Below are 23,054 nucleotides of genomic sequence, written 5' to 3'. Positions count from 1 at the left end.
ATCTCAATTAGTGAAGCCTACTCGAAGAATGTTCGCCAAGAAAGGGCAAAACTTTCAGCATATGCGCGACAAAGCAACAGACAATATACGCGTAGATACAACAAGCAGACGATTGATGGAAAAACCTATGCATATGATGCTACCAATGATGTTTTTAGCGACGTCATCCGATAGCAGTCAACCATTAGAGAAACCAAATCCAGTAACCGTTCATTCTATCAACTGATCGTCATAAATGTAAACTGCAGAAGCCTCAAAAACAAGATCGTCGAGTTTTTTTTTTTTCCTTTCGTCAATTGATTAAGGTCTAATAGAATAGAATATGCTTTATTCCAAAAAAAGATACATAACAAAACTTTGAATGACGCATCTGGGTCCTTAGCCGACAAGGCTAGTGCGGACCCATTACAAAATGGTGTTGGTACATAATCCCTTCAGTATAGCTCAGATAACAAACAATAACAAAAACAGGATAGCTTAGAATTACAAACAAATAATACTCTATGTCTTAGGAGAAGTATAACACTTGGACAAAAGATATTTCTTTAATGATTCGGCACAGACTTAATATCCAAAGGTAACTGGTTCCATGGTTGGGACCCAATAAGAGATATTAGACGACGACCATATACATTATACACTTTTGGCAAATTGAGGTTATTATGGCACCCATGTCGCGTATCCCGCAGAGGCAATAAAAAAACTGATGACGGGTAAGGTGTATTCAGAGTCGGAACTCTGTTAACAAGAAGGGCCGTTTTATAGTCACGAACTAGATTAAAAGGCATTCTACTAAGTTCGTCAAAAATTGGTGCGGAGGATGAAGTCCTTGAAGCTGATGCCATGATTCTTAAGGCTCTTTTTTGAACAATGTTTATGTGTGCTAGATATGATGCATAGGTGAATCCCCATGACTCTATACAATAGGTTAAGTGACAATGAAAAACACTAAAATAGATTATACGTAAGGTTTCTTTATTAAAATGTTTTCTTGCATTAATTAGCGTGTAACATCCGTAAGCTAGTTTCCGACTTAATTCTTCTATATGTGGTGCCCAGTGAAGTGAAGAGTCTAGAGTTATTCCCAAATATTTGTACTGGTCAACCTGGTCGATTTTTATCCGTGCAATTTTTAAGGAACACACTTTCAGCCCTTTTTTACGGTTCGAGGAGAACAAAATAAATTTTGTTTTTTTTTAATAGTTAACAAGAGCTTGTTCGCATTGAACCAGTTAAGTGTATTCTGTAGTTATTTCCGAGTGACTGAATTTCAGTAAGTGACGGATGTGTAATAATGAGAGCGGTGTCGTCTGCATATAAGACGGCTTGCGCTTTATACAGGGAGCTAGGGTAATCATTAATGAAGAGGGAAAAGAGAATTGGTCCTAAAACAGAGCCCTGTGGTACTCCATTGGTTACTTGTTTCACTGACGATTTGTTTAGAGCTATCTGCACAGATTGTTGGCGATTAGTTAAGTAGCTTCTGAAAAATTTTATGGCTGGCCCTCGAAATTCATAGCGTTCTAACTTAGTGAGGAGAATTTCATGATTTACACAGTCAAATGCTTTTTTTATATCTAAAAATATGCCTAAAGCGAATTTATTGTTGTTAAGGGCATTGTAAATTACTTCTGTGACTGAGCGCACGGCCGTTGCTGTAGAATATTTTTTGCGAAACCCGTGTTGATTTTGGCTCAAAATATTGTATTTTTGAATATAACTTATCATTCTCTTAGCTATTAATTTTTCAAACAGGATGTTTATGCATGACAATATTGTTATGGGACGATAATTTGTGATGTTATTCGGGTCATCAGCTTTAAATACTGGCGTTACCCTCCCAGTTTTAAGTGCTTCCGGGATACATTGATACATTGGTCAGCATTGTTCAACCAGACATAATACTTGGAACCGAGTTTTGGTTGGATGCCGAAGTTTCAGACACTGAAGTTTTTCCAAGTGGTTATGTCGCTTATCGGGAAGACCGCAACACGCGTGGTGGCGGCGTATTTATTTTAGTTCCTGGTACACTTCAAAGCATGCCCCTGCATTGCTCTGACAATGCATCGGAATCTATTTGGTGCAGAATATTATGTTCTAACGGCAGGAGCTCAATTGTGGGTTCTTTATATCGACCGCCAGGATCAAATAGTATTGAGCCGTTGCTAGGGTTGTCACGATCCCTCACTACTGTATCAGCTGAGACGATTCTGCTGGGCGGTGATTTTAACCTACCCGAAGTCACTTCGCGAGACCACCGTCCGGTTGAAAATATGCGCTCCGATATCAATGGTGTTCTTTATTTAATCGTTAGAACATTCGGCCTTTTTCAATTTGTAGATTTTCCTACACTGTCTGGCCGCTCAGGCGGTAGTGTACTTGATTTAATTTTCAGCAACCGCAAGGACTTACTGAGGTCGGTTATAGCAACACCTGGGATTAGCGACCACGATGTGCTGGTAGGTGCAATAATATGTCAGGGCATAGAAATAAGCAAACCACGACAAAGAAAGGTGTTCTCGTACGAAAAAGCTAACTATGGCGTTAGTAAACCGATTTATCCCCTCAAAAATGGTTACAGCAAAGGAAAGGAGTGAAAAACCATGGGTTACACGAGAACTGCGTGCATCGATAAAAAGGAAAGCTCGGTTGTATAAAAACTTCGGTAGAACAAACCAGGCATCTTCACTGGCAAAAGTACAGGTTCTAGGAGCACAACATAAGCAAGAAATGAAACAGGAAAACCACAAGTACTTAACGTCTCTCGCTAACAGAATCAAAACAAATCCAAAAGAAGTATGGCACTACATAAAAAGCAATAAAAAAGACTGTTAGCATTCCACCTCTTTCCCACAACGGTGTAATAATGAAAGGCAAATAAGCGTAGAGGTGATGGCTTTAAATCTTACTTTCATTCATTCGGCTTTTTCGAAACAAAACCCACTGATGATTTCGATTCCCTTTCCGCAACTTACAAATATGAATGACCCGCCGCGGTGACTCAGTGGCTAAGGCGTTGCGCTGCTGAGCACGAGGTCGCGGGTTCGATTCCCGGCCGCGGCGGCCGCTTTTCTGATGGAGCCGAAAAGCAAAAACGCCCGTGTGTACGAGATTTCGCCGCACGATCGAGATCCTCAGGTGGTCAAAATTAATCCGGAGACCTCCACTACGGCGTGCCTCATCACCTGCGTTGAGTCGGCGCGTTAAAACCTACAATCAATCAAAATCAACAAATATGAATGATATTGAGATAACTGAGTCAGGGGTAAAATCATTACTCGCTAATCTAAATCCACATTCTGCGCATGGCCCTGACGGCATATCAAATCAAGTTCTCAAACGCTGTGCAGCCCATATCGCTCCTTTTCTGGTTGTACAGTTTACACTATCTCTAAACTGCGCGAATTTGCCCAGAGACTGGAAGATAGCGAACATCACGCCCCTACATAAAACCGGTGAAAAAGACAATCCTTGCTACTACAGACCAGTTTCACTAACCTGCGTTTGCTGTAAAACTCTAGAACATATTATATACTCATGTCTAATCAAGCACCTTCAAGACAATAAATTTTTCACGCCGTGGCAACATGGTTTCCGGTCAGGCTTATCCTGTGTAACGCAACTTACTGAGTTTATTCACGATATTGCTTTAGGATTTGACAAAGGTGTGCAGTTAGATGCTATTTTCTTAGACTTGCAAAACTCGTTTGATGTTATTCCTCACAATCTTCTACTTTACAAGATGTCGTTTTAGGCCTTCCCAAATATCTCTTAAGCTGGGTGCAAGACTACTTGAGTAATCGCCAGCAGCATGTGCTTCTTAATGGTGGTTAATCTCCTGTTAGTGTTTTATCTGGCGTTCCACAGGGCTCCATCTTTGCACCACTACTTTTTTTAAATTTTCATCAATGATCTTCCCATCGGACTTAAATGATCTGTACGATGATATGCTGATGATTGCATCATATATTACCCTGTGAAACGTGCGGAAGACGTCGATGTAATACGGACAGACCTTGACAGAATTATAACTTGGTCTACAAAATGGCAGATGAAGTTAAATATTTCCTAATAATATCACGTCCAATTTACAAATAAGAAAAACAAAGTTAACTGTTCATTGCCATTGCAGAATTATAAGATACAGACTGTAAACACAGTAAAACATCTTTGTGTGACACTCACAGATACATTAGACTGGACCACCCAAATCGACGCAAAAACCAGTAGGATATCGTCTTCTTTATTTCTTCCAGAGGAATTTTAAGGAGGCTTCTCAAAAACACTAAAAGAAACGCTCTATTTCACAAACATAAAACCAGTACTTGAATATGCATGCACAGCATGGGACCCCTCTACTGCAATATTACAAGAAAAACTAGAGAGAGTTCAAAAGCGAGCTGCTCGATTTGTAACCAGTAAATATAATTTCAATGCCAGGAGCTCACAAATTATAAATCGTCTTGGATGGAACTCGTTGCATAAGAGAAGAAAACCACTAAGGTTGAAATTTCTACCCATTTACAATAACCGAACCGGAATAGATAACGATCTGTATTTAAGACAGCCACACTATGCGCCCACACGCAAAGACAATGCACGAAATATTAAAGAGCACCAATGCCGCATTAATGTGTTAAAACCTTCATTTTTTCCTAACACTATTAGTGACTGGAACTCCCAAATGAAGTGTTTCTTGCCACGAATTTTGCTGAGGCTATCGAGCATGCTGTATAATTTTTATTTCCAGATATTTTACTCATGTATTGTTGTTCAAATAAGTGTTTCATTGTTATTTATCTCACACTGACACATTTATGTACTGTATACTGTTAGAATTAAGCCCCCTACAAAAATGCCCAACGGGCGCTGTAGGAACCTGTAATAAATAAATAAATAAAGAAATAAAGCTGGACCCTTCGGAATTAAGTGTTCGTACGGCAATGATACGTTAAGGATTGGTTTGAAGGGCGGGAAAACAAAATGTAGAGAACTCATACAGACATCTGGCCGCTAGAGAAACGCTACCTTTTGCGCACTGCTTGCCACGAATGGGACTCCATTTTCTAAATAAATGAATACCAGTTCAGTGGGGTTTAAAACGTATTACGAACGGCGGAAGGAGCAACTGGTCATGATAAATAGCGATTATGAAGGTTCCCTCACCTTTCTCCAAATTCTCAAACTTACTAAACTAACTAGTTTAAATCGGTATAAATGGGAATCACTGAGCTCACATGCCGAATTGTGTCGCTGTGTCGCGCGCGCAGTGGTGTAGCCCCGAGCTGGCACATCAGGATGGCTAGGTTCCGCTGTCTCACCCTTCTAAATACGCTCCTCTCCGTTTGCTTTCTGCCGACGCGCGGTCGGGCTACGGCGGCGGCATCCACCGCTCTAGCCCGGCCGTGGCCGACGCTGCTGCTTTCGGAACGCCGCCCCCGCGAATTCCAAGTAACGGCTGGCGGAATCTCTGGTTTCACTCTTTGTAGAGCCACGTATATGAATTCAAGTGGCGCCGCATCGGCAATTGTTGTGGGTGTCGTTTCAAGCTTTTCTTTCCAACCACCTTCACAGCGTGGATTGGAGCCATTTTTTTATTCGCCCTACCAGGATTCTCCTGGTGGCTTCTTTCTCCGACCCCCCCCCCCCCCCCTACCATAAAGCACTTCACCTAAGTATTTAAAGTTGCTACCATTTTAAGTGAGTAGATATCCATCTTGATATTACGGTGTAGGGTGTTTCATATGATTACAGAAAAAAACGTAGCGTCCTATTACGGCTGCGCATTGGATGCACACCAAAACCCATATGTTAATGCGCACGATAGGAAATGGCAACTCAAGTTCTAGTCAAACATTAAAGACATTACATCTTTCCATTTCCTCCCAGGCACCAAGTTCAATGCCGCCTTATTTAACGCTCTGGGCCCTTTCGCCATTGCGCATTAGATGCAACATCCCAGGAATTGACTTCAAGAAGAATATGCCTCAAAGTGGCCTGTTACAGCTAACACTCGGCCGCAGTAGCCAGCTGTACTCTGGCACAAACCACATTGTTACAGACTGCTCACGTACACTTGAGCGCAGTTCCTCTGGAATCTATTTTATTCACTGTCCAGACGTTCTCTCATCGCCTCGAGCGGGCAACATCATTTATCTCAGCCGAACTTGACGCCATCAAGGAAGCCATGCGGTATATTCTCCGCCAACCGCCGGGGTAATGGACCATCTTCACAGACTCCAAGGCAGCTCTCCAAAGCCTGCAGCGCAACGACTTCTTCAGCATTCACGAACACTCCTCTCGTGAACTAATATACTTGCACCATCTAGCCGAAGACACTGGACACCAAATAACAGTTCAGTGGCTTCCAGGCCACTGTGGCATTCCAGGGAACGAGAAGGCAGATGAAGCAGCTCGCAGGGGCCTACAAATGCATAACATGAGGGAGGTATTCTTCACTAATCTTGATGCATTAGCTATGGAATGGAGCCCTCTCCGGTCTCTTCCGGAGCACCATTATGCCTTTTTATGCCTTATGCCACACGAAGACCCGGAGCTCAGGATGAAGCACCCAGAGCTACTTCCACCCCGACTATAAAGTTTATATTTCCGACCATGCCTCAATGCAGCGCTCACGAAATCATATCTGTTTCGACTTGGCGCGACCTCGAATCCTTACTGGGATAACTTCGGGTCGCCAGAAACCGTGGGACACGTACTGTTAGAGTGTCCCGCCTATATGCTCGAAAGGTGCCATTTGGTGTAGGAAATGGAGCATCTAAGCCCAGGACCAATTAGCTTAAAAGCACTGCTCGGTCCATGGGCCTCCCCCTCCAGCTCAACGCAAAGCGCTGGTGGCATTATTTGAATACATGGACGAGATCAGCTTCCCTGAAATGATTTATACTACAGGCATTTTCACTGAACTGTGGACACAAACTGAACGCTGCATTTTTTTACTTCTTTTCTCGTCTTTCTCCTGCCCTGTTACCAATAAAGCATTCTCTATCCTCCTCCGACGAGAGATTGTGTTGAGATTCTGGAAAAAGTCTCGGCTTTCTTCTCTAACAAAGAGCTCTCCCTCCCTCCCTCCCTCCCTCCCTCCCTCCCTCCCTCTCCTCTCTCTCTCTCTCGCTCTCTATCTATCTATCTATCTATCTATCTATCTATCTATCTATCTATCTATCTATCTATCTATCTATCTATCTATCTCCCTCTATCTCCCTCTCTCGCTCCCTTCCAACCAAAAAGCGCCGAGTGTCATCACCCGTACTTTTTCCACCGTGTTTGACCTCTCCTTGCTTCCGGTCTCCTGTATTGCAGGTAATGGGTTCTTTTTTGTTCAACTTATTTTCAAATTGTCCCCTTTAGAAGTAACCCTGCAAACGTGAGTTTGTAATTCTGCGCTCTTTTACCGCAGCACTTATGCGATTTACATACAGCCTTATTAAGAGCCTTATCTTGAAATGCTCGTGACAGCATGTAACGTCGCGTGTAAAATATGGCGGCTTAGGGCTGAGCCTTGATGGAGTGGCACTTGGTTTTCAAAACTTGCAATTCAGACAGCGGAATTGGAACCTTTGCCACATTTTAAAACTTGTTTGGAATCAATCCAGAATATTTTTCACGACTTTCTTTGTTTTTTGTTTTGTTTTTGTTTTCGATTTTTCAAGTTTTCTCTAACCCTTGTGAAGAAATGGCGCAAACCGCGCTGCATTCCGGGGTACCGCCACGTCCGTAGAGTTTTGGCTATAATTAACAGATTGTAAACCCATGATTGCATAACAGTGCGAGAGCTACGGCTATCGTGTGAAGCCCTATACGCGTTGGGCAAGCTCGGTCGGGCCCACGCGGCGCGTTGTGGCGACATTAGCGAACAAAGTCGGTGGCCGTTATGTAGCCGGCGTGGCGGCCACCTCCTCATCGCAGGCTCCTCCACTGACCCTTCGGCGGCGGGGGTGACCGGCGTGGTCGTCCGGCGCCTCCTCCCTGGGCGCCGGCATCCGACGCTGGCCCTGCGGGCCGTCCTTCCTGATGGCCGTGGCCGGAGAGAAAGGAGTGCGCGGCCGTGACGCGGACGCCAGAAGGATAACAAGCGCCGATCGAAAAGGAACCGGTTTGCTGTTGCCTCTTGTACGCCTCAGAGAGCGCTGGAACGTCAGTCGCCAGTATGCCGATAGCCAGGCGGGCTTGCCTCACTTGGATCGTCGCCCTGCAAGCGCTGGCGGTGAGTGATCGACCTCGCGGCCCGACCCCGTGGCCCGCGTTGGGCCCCTGAACAGAGGGCCCTCAGGGCCCCCCTTCACCCCGCTGCTGCGTCGCAAGCGCACTCGGGTACACGCCGCTGGACGCCCCTCCACGAGGAAAAGCGCTATTGGCGCGCGGAGTATTTTGCTTCTTGCTTGGCGCCTCCTGACGCGAGCGCGCGGTACTTCTATATATACATAATCGAAAGTTGAACTTGACATTGCCAGGCCTTCGCGGTGGCTCGCCCAGTGTTGTGCCGCTTTTTGCCTTTGCTGCGTCTCTTGGTGCGTTTCCACTCGGTGAAAGCGCGCAAGTGTTTACAGCAAAGCCTCGTTTGTTCGACCAGTGACAATTTGGAAGCGTCGAGCTATTATGCTGCCTCTCGTGATCTCCCCAAATGCCATCCGTTCTTTTTTTCATCGATACTTCATTTCAGTGGAGCACCGCTTTAAGAGTTTTAATGAGCGATTGCTGTTCTCGGTGCAGCAATTTGAGTTGATCGTGAGCCTGTATGTGTAGGTGGCCGTACATCAGTTCCGCCTTGCTCTTGAGACTGGCTGCCAAGCGTGACCAAAGAAGCCTATAACCCGTTGCTACGGTTCGCACCTCACGTGCTGCAGTTTTTCATCCCAAGCTTACGTCTCGTGGTTCTACCATAGAGATGCTAGGGAAATTATTAAAACCGCTATCTCAGTATACATACTGACACTCCATATAATCTTCCGAACAGGGCATTACTGTAAGGTACATATGCTTATGGCACGGCCAATATAAAAAATAAAAAACACGATGGGGGTGCGAAGTCAGGCTAATTTTGTATTATCATACATGCACTGTTATGAGACATTTCGATACCCAAGAATTAAAAAAAGCGTGCGTGTCAAAATTGGAGTTATGCGGCGAAACGCTCACTGTACACGCTAACCTTTTGTTTTAAGGTAACCGCTGTTTTAAGGTACGTGTATCAAATATGTTAACTCCTTTGATAAATATACAAGATATTTGGTTTCGTGGGGAGAATTAATTATAGCTATTTCTAAAAGTGACAAAGAATTGTGCTGAGATCCTCAGACTTTTGGTCTGAGCCCGAGTTTACATCGTGGCGCGCATTCATTGGACTGCCAGCATTGCATCTTTCGCCGCAATATATCCATGTCACGCACGTTTAACTCTTTCATTAGAATTTTACGAGCGCAGGAACATATCATGAAATAGAACCTTAAGGACAAAGCAGGAAATGTTCGCAAAGAAGAAAAACATATTTGGCAGAACGGGCCAAAAAGCTTCGCTTGAACAAATCGCCAATCCAGACTTGCTTCTTTTCTCGCAACGGCGTCGCGGCCAAGTTAACGCTGGAAGTTTTCGCAACGCCACGTACAGTTGTGACTAAACGTGTATTAAGTGAACGTAGATAGCGCCTAGCTCACTTTTCCGTTTCTGTTCGTTCGTCGTTGTTTTCGCCGCGGGAACCCTGAAGGGTGCCACAGACGAGGGCACATGTTTTCAAGTATAATGTTCGTCATCGTTCACCACCGTGCCTAATCCGGCGAACTTCTCGATAAATGATGGCGCGCTCAATAGGCGACTGCAGCGGTGGACTCCGGATGATGTTGCCAGGTGCATTAAGGGGACGCTTCTAAGGCCAGGCGAAGGCCAAGCTTTCGATTGCGGTTCCTTTGGCAGCGGCACGGGCAGGGCGCCACTGCTATATGGCGGCTGCTCGACATCACCGCCACGCTGCGGAGGCGGCAGTGGCGTCGAACAACATGTCAGCTGCGATCCCTACTGACCCCGGATGTGACGATTATGTTTTTAGATTTGGCATTAAGCCATACCTTCTGGTTGCAAACACCAAGATGGCAGTCGTTGAATTTCTCCTTTCATGGTTGAAATGACAGGCAACACAAATTGTAGCATGCCGGTAGTCGGTGACTACTTTCTTTCTGTTTCGTTTTACAGCTAAGCTGTTTATGGCCATAGGGTTTTGTATATTTTTTGTGTCGATCAATAAGTCTGTGTGTGCAAAAACACTGCTCCCGAATTTGATGTAAAAACTCGAGGTGTTCCATAGCGCCACGCGTTCATGTTTGTTTGTTTGTTTGTTTGTTTGTTTGTTTGTTTGTTTGTTTGTTTGTTTGTTTGTTTGTTTGCTTGCTTGCTTGTTTGTTTGTTTGTTTGTTTTTTGTTTGTTTGTTTGTTTGTTTGTATTTGGCGCCGCAATTTCTTTATATTGGCAATCTGCCGTTCTTTTCTTCATTTTGAGTTTCACTTCTCTTCTCTCGTCGCGAGGTCGTGTACTGTCCAGGCTTTCGCACGCCAGGGACGTCGAAAATTACAAAGTGTGAGGGATGTGTAAACACTGTGTGATTTCCTAAACCTACAAAAGAAACCGAAAACGGTAGAAAATGCGCCCTATTTTACGGCTATGGCGTGTTTTCTTTTTCCTACTTGTGTAAACAAACACTTTTATCGTCAACTTTGCTGCACTTTACAAAAATGTTGCAAGTCAAGACAATTACGAAGCAAAGCTGAAAAGGATATTGTTACCGTAATTCCCATGGTGACACGCATGGCCTCCGGCGATTAGCATTGACGCTGGTGCCAGTTTCCCCTACTCTACGGGCTAGCAAAGCAAAGTCAGGCATTATACAACCTAATATAAGCTGTTGCCTGGGAAATAATTTTTACCTGCAATCGACAATATACAAAAAGTGCAACAAAGATATTTCGGTCATTCTTAGTTTGCCACTTAGCCGTCGCTGCCATTCAACACCAGCAGGGACGTGGCATCCGCTGTTGTACTGCTGCTGATATCGGTGGGTTCCATCAGATGCTGCATCGTTGACTTGGGAATTAAGGCTCGAGACGCTGGTGATTTGTTCGGGCGACTTGTAGTTGCCACCATGTCTGTGCGCGGCTGTCTTGTTGAGCGCATCCTTGTTGATTGATTGTAGGGTTTAACGCGCTGACGCAACGCAGGCGATGAGGGGCGCCGTAGTGGAGGGCTCCGGATTAATTTTGACCACCTGGGGATCTTTAACGTGCGCCGAAATCTCGTACACACGGGCGTTTTTGCTTTTCGCCATCATCCGAAAAGCGGCCGCCGCGGCCGGGAATCGAACCCGCGACCTCGTGCGAGCGTATCCTTGTACACCTTAAGGTATTCCCGTGGTTCACAGTCACCACAATCCACGTGGGCGACTAATATGTGCCTATTAACACTGCAAATTCGGCGAATGACAGCACGACATACGACATTTGATCCAAAAACGTCGTCTGCGCTGGGACACTGCACAATACAGAATGTCATGCTTGCATTGCGTAATGCCACAGGGCATACCCAACTTTTAAGCAAAACCGTATGCTCGACATACGTCATTCGATCAAAGCATGGACTGGGCAATGGACTGCATTGTGGTGAAGCTGAACCACAGGATTGTCTAAGAGTGTAGGCATCAATGCAAATCTCCGCAATCTTATCGCACTATAGCAGTGCGTTGAGTTCCGGGTCCTTGCTACGCACGGAGAAGAATTAATAATTGTACATGCTAGGACGCGAGCGCTGTGAATGAATGAATAAAGCTTTATTGTCAAACTACCAGCCGGGTTAGGTACCCTCAGTTCAGGGCACCTCTAAGAAATTTCTTTACGAAATCTGCAAGGCGGCGTTGGTCGTTTAGGGCGGCAGTTTATTGGAGTGCTGCTCTCCCTTCGGGGAACGGGCTGCATCAATCGAATATGTGGTCCTGGTTGAGGGCCTTGGAGCACTTTGGGTGGTGGTGGGGTGGGGGGGGGGGGGGGGGTCCGTTGTAGAGGGCCACTCTGGCTGGGGTTAAGAGGGTACCCATTTGCGCTTGCCTAAAAAGTACTTGTTCGGGTTTCGATAGTTGTGGATGCGGGCGAACGTACGGGTTAGGGTGATCGCGAAGGTCTTGGAGAGTAATAGGTTTGGGGGGCGTAGGTTCGTGGGGCTGGCTGCGGTTGCAGGGAGCCCGGAGAGCGGTGCACATGTCACGGGCGAGCTGGTTGACCCCTTCATTGCCCTGCAACCAGGCATGACCAGGCACCCAGTAAATCTTTACGTCTCCTTCGGTGTTTTGAAAGAGGCTGTGTGCGCTAAGGGGGATGTTATTGTGTAGTATGCGGGTGCATGCTTTTTTGTGAATCAGTATAGATGTTAAGGGGTCTGTGGACCCCATATGGAATGTGAACGTGCCTAAGAGGAAGTAGGCGGTGCACGAGCATGGGCTGCATGATGAATTTGGAGCGCATCTGCTGGCGTCGCTGCAAATGTCATCGAAATACGATAGTTTTCTGCCGCCCCTGCCACGTAACTGCCTCTCCTGCCTAGTCCCACCATTGGAGGCTTGCGGAGTTAAAATTTGGCGCGTTCGCACTACTGGCGCGTTGTCTGTTGGGACTGCCCGGACTTACGAGCCGCGGGCACGAGGCTTGGGCACCAGCCTCGTTAGTATTTTGTGACTGAATATTTGCTTTCAACGCGTTTTTAAATAAAAACTAAAGCGGTTTGCATTAACAGAAAACTGCAAACGCCAGTTATGTCTGAGATAAGCCTAATAATATCTCTCTGCTGAACAACGTAGACAAATATGTAGCACCTTTCTAGATCTACTATAGATTTAAAATGTGTTGCCTATATAAGTTGATCGCTCAAGAATTCTTTCAACTTTGGCTGGGAGGCTGGATAGAGGGACAGTCCGACGGACATACCGACATTTTAGTAGCCCAAGAAAGGCTATCACTTCAAAATAAAGCGCGACCTACTGCCTAGCTGGGCCAATGACTGAGCGTCGTATCTTGGAGCAACCCGTGCCTTCACAGGCGTCTGTCTCTAGGCTCTGGGTGGCCTTGTTTCAAGCTGGTGAGCCAGTAGCATTCACAGTCAGAGGCTTCGGATGTGTTTTGAATGGGAAGAGGGGGGGGTGGGGGGGTCTATGATGATGATGATGATAACAATCATAATATTTGCTGTTCTAAAAACCAGAGTGCTTTTTTACAACGTCTGAAATGGGTAGCATCTTACATAGGTCGGCCTTGGCTTTTCTAGTGAATTCTGAAACAAATAGCTTCTTATCCACTTCGAACATCCTACATAATGTAATAATGAAGGTAGTTATTTGTTTGGTTAGGGAAACGTAATCGTACCTACTGCGTGGCGCTCCAACTGCCCATTCTGGCGCTCCTTGCTCCTTGCACTCCTGGCGCTCCTTCCAAGCACATTCACACGTGACACAATCGACATCGTGAATGAAATTCTGGGAAGGAAATCATTCATTCTTCCTTACAAAAGCAGGAAAACTCTAGTGATAGTTACAAGTTACAAGAAGCAAAGAAACAAAGCGAATCGGAAAATAGGTAGCGATTAGCATTGGCAGGCGGATCGTATATTCTGGCTGGTTTGGACGAGCCCAGCCAGTTTTTTAGTTCGTTTGTTTTAGGGCCATGATTTGTCTAGCCATGCCAAGACCAGGAGGGGGGTTCTGGACCCCTTCTTTTCTTAAAGAGGGGTACTCGAGCCCCCTGACACCGCCCAGCCCCCCGTTTCCAGAGCCCCTGTTCACGGTGCTTTGAGGCGCGAGAGGAAGGTCAAAACCTCAGGCCTAATAATTGTCCCTTTTCCGTGAGTTATAATTTGGCCACGCCTTGGGGCACCCAAACCAATTTTGGGAGGATGTTTCTTGGATAGCACTCCAACCATTGTGCGCGTAAAATCGCAGCCCTCGTAATCCTATTCAGGGACCCTTTGAGCACTGCGCAACGCAGTTCTATTTAGTTCCCTTTCATTTTCTTTTTAATCGAAAAGTTTATAGCTCCCTTTAAGCTTTGTATTCAGTAAATGTTGGAAAGGTGAATTTCCGTGTCGACCAGGTAAGCTGGCCGAAGAAACACGTACGCAAACGACACCAGAAAATCCCACGCGAGCACTCAGCATTACAAAGGGTCCGAGCAATCATGCACAAAATCCTGCTAGTGCGGTAATCCCTTCAAATCCCATGCGAAGCGAGAACATGTAGCACCCCTGTGTACTGGTTGGTGCATAACAAAGGGACTGTTTCGAAGCTATCGCCGATGCTTTAGCTGTGCCTCGAGTGCAAAGGGAAAAAAATAAGATAACATGGATTATTCTCGCAGAGTGAAGCGATCGTCGAACTAGCGGATGAGTGCAGACGCTAAATTTTAAAGCAACGCTGTTCGTTTCCAGCAATGTTCACAGCTTCCCTACGCTTTCTGGTACCCCCTGAAAACAAGTAGTTTCGGGAGGAGGGGGGGGGGGGGGGCGTGGCCGCGGGTGTTTTTCCCGCTATTCCACCGCCACAAATTACATCCCGATGCCTTCACTAAACGTCAATCTCTCGCTACCACACTCAGCCACAAGTGCTTTCACTATACGGTATTAGACGGTAAGAAAATACGCCGTTGTTCCACGGAGCATAAAATTACCTCATGATATTTTTCAAGCCTGCGATGCGTTTGTGGCAAAAATATTCGACGCACAAAATTTCACGGAAACTGCTGCATTTGGTGTTTTTTTGTGACGCTCTACAACTTTGTAATTTAAACTTTTTGTTTGCTAGACTCTACTAGAAGCTTGTTTTACTTTAAATATTTTTTGTTAGCTAATAAAATATAAATAGATAGCCCATGCCTCGCTCAATGATTTCAGTTACTTTAATGTTAGAAAATTCGCCTTATCTCATTTTACCTTTGGTCATGCCTACGAAAGCACCCATGAGGTTTACAGGAAATGGGAGACAAAAAAATCAGAGGACATGTACGCTTACGTCTTCAGGTTCCAGACGCGATAGCGTCATTTCATCATCGAGGAATGATTTTGGAACGGAGCTGCTGCGTCTACTATTCATACTCTATGCACAGAAAGCCAACTGAGAGAGAGAGACTATACAGCCGTGGAAGAACGAACCCCACTGAGCGGGCGTGGTGCGAGCTGAAATCACGTATCAGCTCTCTTTTTTTTCCGCCGTACTATCATTGCCAGTGAACCTACCAGCATTATTCCTCATTTTAAAACTTCAGTTGTCTCTGCGCCCATTCGAGCTGCGTACGGGCGCTCACTTTTAGCTGTCCAAGTCGTCGTTTTCGGTAGGCGGGTAGGACATCGTATCCATGGACGGCTGATAATAACGGCTAAGGCTCATAATCGCGACCTGTTGCGGACGATCTCTTGAACAGCCTAGCAACGCCATCGCGCTAAAAAGCACGTTCGTCATTATTTGTATTCCAACTCACGCCCGTTAAAGTGACAGGCAAGCGTTTTTTACGACTATACAATTCCCAGTCGTACTTACGAACAGTGAGGGAGTGAACTTGCCAGCTCTGACCCGAATAAGCAACTATGGCTGACCGAAAGGGCGAAGACGGCGGGTATCACCAACGGAGTCCTGGACTAAGGACCCCGCTGACCTATTAGGCCTTCAGTTAAATCACGTTTTTCCACCTCCTCCTATCCCAAATGACAGGGCATCACTTAAAACTCCTTAAACCTAAGCTGATTTTCTCATAGGGCCCTAGAACGTTTTAAAGCGGAATTTTGATATCCCAGCATTACGTATGCTGCCAAAACGAATGCTGGCAACCATGACAGTCAGCCGTGCGGCAACACACTTTTAGCTGTACGAGAGATGAAAAGAGGTATTTAAAAACTTGTTCCCAGCTAAAACAATAAATAAATGGGGCCTTTCCTAATCCTTTATGAATCACAAATTGAATCACATATTGAAATCGACGGAGTTGCTTGTACACGTAATGTAGTGTCACATTTAGACGCTACGTGTCGCCACCTTTCAGATTTTAGAAATTTTAGTGCCGAATTAAAATCATTTCATTCATTTCATTTGGAATTTTTTTCGCGGTTGCCCCAGCATATAAACGGCTGGCTTTCATATGAGCTAAAGGGCATGCACTCCACAAAAATCGGCTGTATGTCCCTTTGAACACGAACCGAAGCGCAATGAAGAGGGAAGTGAATTGAGCTCAGCTCTTCCCAATATCAGCGCCGTAGTCAATGGTCTGTGGCGAAACGCTTTACTGCAACAGATCTGCACCGCGATGCGTATTCCTTTACATTCGCAACAACCGCCTGTTTCATTTTTTATCAACTACTTTACACTGGACCACTTCCTACCCTAATTTTATAAACTTGACCCCCAGGAAAGGGCCCGCGGTTGTATACTTGTGCTGCAGCAGCAAATGCAGCCACAGTAGTGTCAGATGCATCGACGCGTGGAACTCCAGTGGACTTGGTATCCGGGAGACTAGCTGGTTTCACTTCAAAATAACTTCTAAACTTTGCAATGCTGTGCTTTCAATTAATTTTTTTCGCGAAACAAATATTGTGCAGGTTCGGGTAAAATTTTGAGCTGCTTCTGAATATTTTAAATTCCGAATATGAACCGAATTGTTTCATGTATCATTTTTTTCGTGTTCCAATGGGGAAATTGATATTCGGTGTCTTGGAAGACTTGGTTTGACCAATCCTTTCTCCCATGCTACAAATATTCTGGATCCCATTAACTGCTAAACAAACTGCAGGCGAATGCTGAACATGTTGCAGCCCCAGAACTCAGCATCCGGCGAGAAATCGGGCAGATGCCAGACACCCCAAGCGGGGAAACGTAAGTACGTGTTATAGCTTCTTTTTAGCGCTCGCGTTACGTACAATCCGCCAGTAAATATGCTTCTAAAATAATAATAATAATAATAATAATAATAATAATAATATTCAATCAATCAATCAATCAATCAACCTTTATTTTCGGTGCCCGGGAACAACCCTAGGGTCTTGGTACAGGTACACCATATACAAACATTCATACAAAAAAACTAAAATCAAGACTAACTAAAATTCCAGAAAGCAAAACTAAAATCAAATAGTTACAGAAATTCCAGAAAGCAAAACAGCAAAACAAAAAAGAAAGCCTAGTGTTGGAAGCCATGACACTCGGACAGCAAAACGTTCAAGGCACGTGAAAAATAGAAAATATACAAGCAAATACTCAATGAACATGACGGAGATAGATTATACACATAAAGAGAAGGTTCTGAAACAAAATGTTAGGAAGTTTCAGAATGAAAAAAAAGAAGTTCAGCGTTACAAGCACTAACACTCCAGCCTACAGAAATTGAAGCAACAGAAAACCAGGAAAAGTGAAAAACAAACAAGCAAGTACATGATTTGCATAAAATAAATGGGACACATAAATTTGGAATGACATAAAGACACTTAACCTCCAACAGTTTTCAATTCATTAGATAACAAAGAAAAACAGCTCTGGAATATATCAAGACGATCGGAATATTCATTATATGCGCATTGTATTCTGCAGATGGACGAGCGTCGTCTACTTAAAACATCTGTTCTGAAAGTTTGAAATGTTCGGAAAAGTTTGTTCAGCAAGTTGAGATTGATAAGGGCAACCAAGTCATCACATAAAATATCACCATGAAGAAGTTTATAAAAAAGACAATATCAGCTCGAATTCGTCGACTCCAAAGGGAAGGAATACTTTTCAGAAAACACATGCTACCGTTTGCGTCTTCTCGTGCATGACGGAAAAGGTGCTTAAAGATAGGAATGAACTTATTTTGAACCCTTTCGATACGGTCACTATTGGACTTGCAAGTTCCATTCCAAACAACAGAACCGTATTCGAGAACAGGTAAGCAGAGAGCCGAATACAACTTTAAGAAAGGAAGAGGTCTTTTAAACCATCTAGAATACCTGCAAACAACACCCAGACATCCAAGAGAGTGTCGGGTAATTTGTGTAACATGGGAAGAGAAAGTCAGAAAAGAATCAAAATAGTACTCCCAAGTCCCGAATTTCGGTCACCCTCGGCAGTGCAGTGCTTGCAATTTTATGAGTATTGCAGCTGTTGAGTTTTTCTACTATAGGAGACAACTTTCGTTTTTGAGGGGTTCAAAATTACGTCGTTTTTGGTGCACCAACGATGGAATGACACGATATCAGCCTGAAGAGAATTACTGTCCTGAACATTACGCACTACTTTAAGGATTTTCATATCATCAGCATACAACAAAAAAGAAGAATTTTGAATGACGGAAGCAACATCGTTAATGAAAATGGAAAAAATAAGGGGACCCAGAACGGAGCCCTGTGGTACACCACTGGTTGCTTTGTACCTAAATGATGTTTGACCGTCAACACTTATATAGCAATATCGCTCCTGGAGATAGCAACGTAAAAGACCCACCAAAGAAGCGTGAACATCTAACAGAATGAGCTTGGCAAGCAATAACGAGTGGTTGACTACATCAAAGGCCTTGCTCATGTCATAGTAGACAGCATCAAGCTGGCTTCTACCAACGATTGCTGAGACAGCCTGCTCCAAGCACGCGAGGTTTGTGGAAGTTGAGCGCCCACGCATGAAGCCATGTTAATTAGGAATGAGGACGTGTTTAAGCGAGAAAGAAAAGACCGTATGAAGAGATAACTCGAATATTTTAGAGACAGAACAAAGGAGTAAGACTGGCCTATAGTTCATGGGGTCAGTTTTTGGGCCTTAATTGAAAACAGGGAATACACGAGATATTTTCCATGAGCGAGGGAACGTGCCAGACCGGAGACAGTTATTAAATATTGAAGTGAACACAGGAACGAATATATTTTCATATGTTTTTATAATGGCAGCCGGAATACCATCTGGCCCAGAAGAAAGCGAGGGCTTTACCCGCTTGATGCTGGTCCGAACGGTGTTCTCATCCAGTTGGAAACAACCGGAGTTACTGCCCTGGTGACAAGGGACGCTGCCGTCATCACTACCACCACTAAGCCCCCCCCCCCCCCCCAAAAAAAAAGAATAAACATGACGAGCAAAGCAGTCGGCCACCTCTGCAACCTCATCGTCGCTGGAATCTAGTAGACGAATAGATTCTTTAGTTGTACTAGATCTAGAATTAATATACAGTCGGCAAAAGGCTTGTCTATAACCCGCGAGCGGCACGCTCTGGACTGCGCAGGAGACATCTTGTGATAACGCCTGGTTTGAGACCGGTAGAGTGTGAGCATGTGAGACCCGCATCAGCGCGATGGCTGTTTTCCTTGTCGCTGTGCCCGTCGCCTTGCCCTCCGTACCTTTTTTTCGCCGTGAGAGGCGGTGCCTGCACTGCCGGGCCGGGAAACAATAGTGGAGATTAGCGAATAGTAGTACAGCGTTGGCTGCGTTTAACTACCTGCAACGCTTAATTTTTGCGGCGCCCTACGCAATTTAGGCAGGAGTTGTTTTCTGTATGCAAGACAACGAACAGCAATCGCCGAAAACGCATCGCTGCGGTGTTTTAGAGTGACTAGATATCGGTCCGTGATTGCTTGCACAGTGCATTAAGTACTGCGGCGTTAGCCTGTCAGCAGTGACGTGCAAAGCCGAGCCTAGAAACCGGATAGGGGTGCACGCGGTACTTATGCCGCTATTGGCAGAAGGATAACGCAATGAACAGCTGTGCGCCAAAGCTAATGCAGACGAAAAACTCGCACAGCGCGCGCTAAAGCGGGTAATCTCCGCTTTTGTTTCCCGGCCCGGCAGCGCAGGCATGCAGCGCTTATTACGGTTAAAGAAGGTGTGGAAGCCAAGGTGACAGGCACAGCGAGGAGGGACACAGCCGTCGCGATGATACGGGCTGCGCACGCTCACTATCTACCTATCTCAAACCAGGCGTTATCACTCGGTGTCTCCGCGCAGTCCGGAGCACGCCGTTCGAGCGTTATAGACAAGCCTTTTGCCGACTGTACTTCCAGAAGGCTCCCGGTTGATGAGTTGCTTTAGCTTCTCCTGACGTCAGGTACGAAGCATGATCACGCTTTCAAGCACGATCATGATTTTAATTTGTGATTCATAATAATAATAATAATAATAATAATAATACTTTATTGCCCTTGGTTGTGACAATACAGAGTAGCGGGCCCGTCAAAGCCGATTTGGCTTGAGGGACTGGGCCCGGCAAGTCGACGAAGCGAAACAATTGAAAGGCAAAGTGGTACATGTAGTCGCCGAAAACTCAGAAGGAACGCATCAGATAAACATAAGCATGTATACACGAAAAACACTTGATAGGTTCAATAATGACATCAAAAGTTTTAAGTAGATTATACAGCATACCCATTCAACGCTTTCTTAAGTTTCATTTTAGAGGATGCATCAAAAATATAATCTGGCAATTCATTAAACATTTTTGGGACATATACACATCTTTGTGCCATACCGTATCGAGTACGAGAACGAGGGACAACAAAACGAGGGTGATTTCGTACAACTCGAACAGACTTATGTTCAACCTTAAAATCAGAAACCCAAAAATGATTAGTAACGACCGTCCGAATAAAGAGAGCATCAAATGAGGGTAAACACAAATGTTTGAAAATGTCGGTAGAGTTATACATGGGAGAACCGTAGGCTATAGATTTTAGTATGTTTTTTAGTATAGCATCAACTCGCGTTTTCCACCGTAAGGAACAGCTAGCGAAAACAGTGATCCCATACCTTAACACACTGTATGCGAGTGCATGAGCTACACTTTTTTTTATATGCATGGGTACAAAAGTTTTCATATTAAACAGCACACAAGCCACTTTACGAAGTTTGTCACAAACAAACGCTAAATGATGTTGCCATGATAATGCACAGTCAAAAAGAATTCCCAGGTATTTTACATATTCAACGTATTCAACAGGGTTACAATTGCAAGGGTCAGTATGACAATGCAAGTACACAGGAATATTAATCAAAGTAGTTTTTAAAGGGTTCCGGAAGCAGATCAATTTAGTTTTATTGGCATTTATAGTAATTCTGTTTTGTGAAAACCAACCTACAGCATTACTTATGTCACTTTGTAAAAATCTTATCGCTGTTCCATAATTAAGATGTTTAGCAAGTAGTACGGTGTCATCGGCGTACTGGAACACCTTGCATTTATAAATTACGGACGGAAAATCATTCATGTAGATATTGAAAAGCAGAGGAGATAAAATTGATCCCTGTGGCACACCAGTTAGTAAAGGAAGAGGACTGCTAAATTCTAGGTTGTTATCTGTAGTTACGACCTGATACCGACCACTAAGATATTGATTCAAAAGATCATAAAATGGACCCCGGAAACCTAATAGTTGTAGTTTTTGTAACAATATTTTGTGGCAAACAGAGTCGAACGCTTTAGCTACATCTAAAAATAAAACACATGCAAAAAGATTAGAGTCAAAGGCGGAGTATAATTCGTCTGCAAATTCTTCCAGCAGTGTCATGGTTCCTCGACCAGCTACAAAACCAAACTGCCTAGGCGAAATGACCGAAAATTTTTCAAGGAAGGAAGACATCGTCATCAATAAGAATTTTTCTAATATTTGGGAAAGGATTGGCAGTATGGATATGGGCCTATATGAATTAACATTATTTTTGGGCCCGGCTTTGTAAAGAGGCCGGACAATGGCGGTTTTTAAAGGTGAAGGAATGTCTGAACCATCGATAAAACCGTTTAGTATGAAAAGGACAACCCCCGATAGAGCCTCAAAATTCCTACGAAGCGTATCAATCGACATTCCGTCGCAACCGGCAGGTTTATTCGAACGAAAGCTGAAGACGATAGATTTCAGGTCAGACTTTGATAACCGCGGCAAAAATGCTGACGAAGGCAAAGATTCCTTAAGCGTGCATGGCCCGTCAACCAGAGCGGAACATTGAGGAACGTTTCTAAAAGCACGATTGAACGCATCTGCGACCTCTACGGGATCTTCACGGAAGGATTGAAAAACTGAATAGTTACTACGTTCCTTGCCGCGTAAACTGTTCACAAGAGACCACGTCTTTCTGGGATTCTTTGAGTGTTGATTGAATTGATTGAAAAAATATCGGCGCTTGGCTGCCCGTAAAAGGGCGACGACTCTGTTTCGCGCAGTTTTATGGTGTAAACGTAAGGCATGGTCTTCGGGTGAACGTTTCACACGCTTCCACAACCAATCTCTGTACGAGATAGCCTTAATTATCTCGGAATCTATCCAACAGCAATCCTTACGGCGTTTTTTCGACACAAAAACCGTGCTGGAGTGCTCAAATTCCTTCAACTTCTGACATAAATGTTCGTATGCGGTACCAGGGGAGCCGTTCAACATTAAGGTTGACCAATCGAAACCAGACACCAGACCATCAAACTGTTTTTTGTTGACAAAAGAAAAACGAATTTTAGAATCATCAATACCTTCCTGTTTACGCCCCATAGTTAAACTCTGGTTCGCTGAAATGCGGCACGCCACAAAATAATGGTCAGCCAACTTCTTAGTGATGACGTAGGAGGCAAGAGAAAAACTTTCGGCCCTGATAAAGATATGGTCCAAGCATGATGCTACTAGCTTATTGCAAACCACTTCTTCACGTGTGGGAACATTAATAGTGCTCTCAAGACCGTGGGAAGACAGCAACGATAGATAATCAGCAACAATATGCTGGTCAGGACGCAGTATATTTATGTTTAGGTCACCGACCAAACATAACTGATCCGCTGTGCCGAAACTCTTAAAATTTTCTTCTAATTCAAGCAAAAACCTTGCGACGCTGAATGAAGGAGGACGGTAAATTGCGAAAAGTACCAAAGAAACAACACCATATGCCACTTTAATAGTAACGGATTCCGCGTGCGTGAAAGTAGCATCAATGTACGATACCTCAAAATGGTCGCGGACAAAAATAGCAATACCCCCGCCACAGCGGTTTGGTCGTGTTACAACGCAAGATTGGTAATTCGGCAAGGTGAACAAATGAATT

General features: G+C 44.5%; 1 protein-coding gene across 3 annotated transcripts in view; it reads left to right on the top strand.

Moving 5' to 3' along the window:
- Nucleotides 1–7,958: 7,958 nt before the first annotated feature.
- Nucleotides 7,959–23,054, top strand: part of LOC144146571 (uncharacterized) — a 74,820-nt gene continuing 59,724 nt past the window's right edge. Inside the window, exons 1-2 of one of the 3 annotated variants that reach the window (XM_077678522.1) lie at nt 8,093–8,227; nt 16,819–16,901. In XM_077678522.1, coding sequence (XP_077534648.1) covers nt 16,823–16,901 — 79 coding nt within the window. In that variant the 5' untranslated portion in view covers nt 8,093–8,227; nt 16,819–16,822. Of the gene's footprint in view, nt 8,228–16,818; nt 16,902–23,054 lie in introns of all 3 variants that reach the window. The other 2 variants (XM_077678517.1, XM_077678526.1) reach the window with 2 other exon arrangements.

Source organism: Haemaphysalis longicornis, unplaced genomic scaffold (assembly GCF_048455015.1).
Source record: "Haemaphysalis longicornis isolate Haplotype H1 unplaced genomic scaffold, Haemaphysalis longicornis Haplotype H1 scaffold_1, whole genome shotgun sequence".
Lineage (NCBI taxonomy): Eukaryota > Metazoa > Arthropoda > Arachnida > Ixodida > Ixodidae > Haemaphysalis > Haemaphysalis longicornis.
The sequence above is the reverse complement of the archived record's forward strand: the minus strand, read 5'-3'. Positions and strand labels throughout refer to the sequence as shown.